This window comes from Bos grunniens, chromosome 9 (genome assembly GCF_055505025.1).
Source record: "Bos grunniens cultivar Pamir isolate PY7600 chromosome 9, Bosgru_T2T1.0, whole genome shotgun sequence".
Classification (NCBI taxonomy): domain Eukaryota; kingdom Metazoa; phylum Chordata; class Mammalia; order Artiodactyla; family Bovidae; genus Bos; species Bos grunniens.
Window position 1 is genome coordinate 93,241,786 of NC_141173.1, and position 3,180 is coordinate 93,244,965.

Genomic DNA, 3,180 nt, shown 5'->3' on the forward strand with positions numbered 1-3,180 from the left:
ATAATAATTATAACAACTTTCTCTACAGTGTAACTCTGATTTATAGGGTTTTACTTTCAGGCCAATTTATATAATCAAATTAGGTAATTTGTTTCTAAACTACCTTCTTTGTTTTCTTCTTTTGCTCTAAGTAATTTATTTGCTTGTTTAGTGACACATCTCTCCTTGGTCTAGTTGCGTCATTGTTCAGACTTGCTCTAGATTTTGTACTGGGTCCAGACATATTTCCTGAAAAAACTGAAAAATGCAAATTTAGTTGTAAAGCTTCCCAATTCTTGGACATAAGGGACAACAAATTATCATTTCAAATAAATCTCAGTTCAATTTTCAACCCAGTGGAACAAGGTTCCATTGTGTTCCAGTGATGGCTTGGCCTGCTAGACGAACAAAAGTAACAGGAAAATAGAGGAGAAATCTCCAGCTCTTTTGTTCACAAGGACAAATCAAGGTTTTGTTTCCATGTGTTCTAGCACAGCTGTCAAGTTCAGAACATGTGCCTTGACTAGCCATTTGCAAAAGAAAGGCTTAGCCAAAGCAACACCATCTTCATCTTTAGAGGCTTCCAGTTTCACGTTCTTTCCTGTGTGAACGCGCCTTCCGCCACAGTCCTGAAGTGCTCTTCCAGCAGTGCTGCCTTCTCAGGAGTAGTGACGGCTGTGCGGCACAGGAAGCGGAATTGACGCACGTGATGTGGAAGTCACAAAATGCTGAGCCAGCAGCAAACTGGGAGCCACTGACTTGACTTCCAGAGACCTGTTTTATGAAATCATGAGGTGGAACCATGAAGGCTAATCAAACTCTTGCTGAGCTCTCTGGTTGGGATTGATATTGATTCCAGTCAGAAGTTGGCTGCTGCTGCTGCTGCTGCTGCTAAGTCGCTTCAGTCGTGTCCAACTCTGTGCGACCCCATAGACGGCAGCCCACCAGACAAGAACACTGAAGTGGGTTGCCATTTCCTTCTCCAATGCATGAAAGTGAAAAGTGAAAGTGAAGTCGCTCAGTCGTGTCCTTTTCTTCACCCCATGGACTGAAGCCTACCTCTTATTAAAAGGTAATCCATTGGCGCATGAGCAGTGCTGCTCCGAGCCCGCCAGCCACGGTCTCCGGCGCCAGCTACGCCGCTGCCGCTGTCACTATGGCCCATTACAAAGCCGCCGACTCGAAGCGCGAGCAGTTCCGGAGGTACTTGGAGAAGTCGGGGGTGCTGGACACGCTGACCAAGGTATTGGTAGCCTTATATGAAGAACCAGAGAAACCTAATAGTGCTTTGGATTTTTTAAAGCATCACTTAGGAGCTGCTACCCCAGAAAATCCAGAAATAGAGCTGCTTCGCCTAGAATTGGCAGAAATGAAAGAGAAATATGAAGCTATTGTAGAAGAAAATAAAAAACTGAAAACAAAGCTTGCTCAGTATGAACCACCTCAGGAGGAGAAACGTGCTGAATAGGATTCTTCTCAGTTGAAAAGACACTGAAAAAAATGGTTTTGCATGACTCGAATAGTTTGTACAGTATATAATCTTTTCTGAACAGATGCTATAGCACTCTTTTAAATATGTTAAATTCACCTATCACACGTTAACTGTTATAAACACATATACTTAGAATCACCAATAAAAACTCAGTATAACTTTCTTTGGGTCTTAAAAAAGCAGGAGAATCAAAAGTGAATCCTGGAAAGAAAAAAAAAAAAAATCTATAAACACAGCCATCGAATTCATTACCTTAAAAGACATTCTATCAGTCTGACTAGGAATGATGGTACTGGTTGTATTTTAGCCAAGGAAGTTTAGCACAGAGCTATTCCCTGGTTTAGCTCAGGATTATGAGCACAGGTACAGTCATTCTTTAAAATGAAGATGACACTGTTGTTTTATATTCTCTGTAGGCAGCTGGAGAGATCTGTGTGATACACGATGCTGTTTCATGGGGGTCTCATGAATCTTCTGCTCTTGTTTATATTAGGTGGAACGAATGACTCTCTGCCACCACTTTGCCTTAGATACTGTGTGTGTGCCAGTATGAACTCTGACACCACCTTTCCTTCTATGCAATCATGCCCTATCTGATACTGTTGCCTTGCTTTACTGTGCTTCCCTGGGTCCCAGTTGCACATTGGCCTTTCTGTGTTGTTTTTCAATTTCCTGTAATAGCAGTTACCCTGACTGTAATTTATATAAAGAGGATCACACTGTTCCCCTGCCTTACTTAGTTGCTTAGCGGAACACAGAACAGAGGCAATTTAAAATTCTGGGTTCACGCACAAGCCTGGATGACAAGGGGAATGAGCCATATATTGTGGAAAATTATAGTTTGTGGGTATAATTATATAGTGCTTTTTCCCCTCAAAGTATTTTTCTAGCTTTGAATTCATTTTATCTTTATTATCCCTGTGAAGTAGGTAGGCAAGTGTGAGGGGAGGTGGGGTGCTGAATCTTTAGGCCAAAGACTGATATGAATACCAATTATTTACCAATTGTAGAACCTTGGGCACATTAGTAAATTGCTCCAAGATTCACTTTCCTCATCTGTCAAATGAAAATAATATCTGTGCTGCCTACCTCACAGGGTTGTTGTGAGGGTCAAATGGAATGTATATGAAAGATTTGTAAATGGTAAAGCACTATATTCTTGTTTGTTAGTCCTTTTTCCTTTCTTGGAAGACCTACAGTCAGATGTTTTTGTGTTACTCTTCACTTCTTTTCCTTATTGATTGATTAGCATTATTAAGAAGTAGCCCTATCTCATGTACTTTGTCCCCAGTGTTACAGAAATGTCCTTATTTTTTGGTCAAAACACACAGAGAAAACCATACAATGAAAGCTGGTTTTTAACTAGCAGAAGCCTCAGCACCTGCTGGAAGCTGTGACCAAGCCAATTATAAGGGCATCTTAATCAGTCACAGTGGCAGGAATGTGGCAGTGGTCTGTCTCTTCCAGTCACAGGTTTGTTTTTGTAGGGGAATCAGATATGGCTGGAAGAACATTTACTTGAATTGGTTTATCTTTTACCAGTTTGAGTGCCTCCTACAGGGACAGCAGTGGGCTGAGTATTATAAAGACGAATGACTTGAAGTTAACTATAAGACATGTATATAATCACAATGTGGGATAGGATGTGCTAAGAACGATGATAATAAAACATGGCCTCCTGGGGGGTTTTGGAAGAGAGGGAGACATGG

The 3,180-nt window shown here is 41.2% G+C and overlaps 1 protein-coding gene across 1 annotated transcript; it reads left to right on the forward strand.

Moving 5' to 3' along the window:
• Positions 1–1,065: 1,065 nt before the first annotated feature.
• On the forward strand, positions 1,066–2,640 carry LOC147366376 (c-Myc-binding protein). Its single transcript, XM_086318498.1, has one exon. It carries the CDS (start codon positions 1,067–1,069, stop codon positions 1,445–1,447), a length of 381 nt encoding a protein of 126 aa, XP_086174624.1. The 5' UTR covers position 1,066; the 3' UTR covers positions 1,448–2,640.
• Positions 2,641–3,180: the final 540 nt, after the last annotated feature.

Excerpts from the sequence above, each read along its gene's own strand:
- LOC147366376 (XM_086318498.1), top strand. The coding sequence starts at position 1,067 with ATGAGCAGTGCTGCTCCGAGCCCGCCAGCCACGGTCTCCGGCGCCAGC.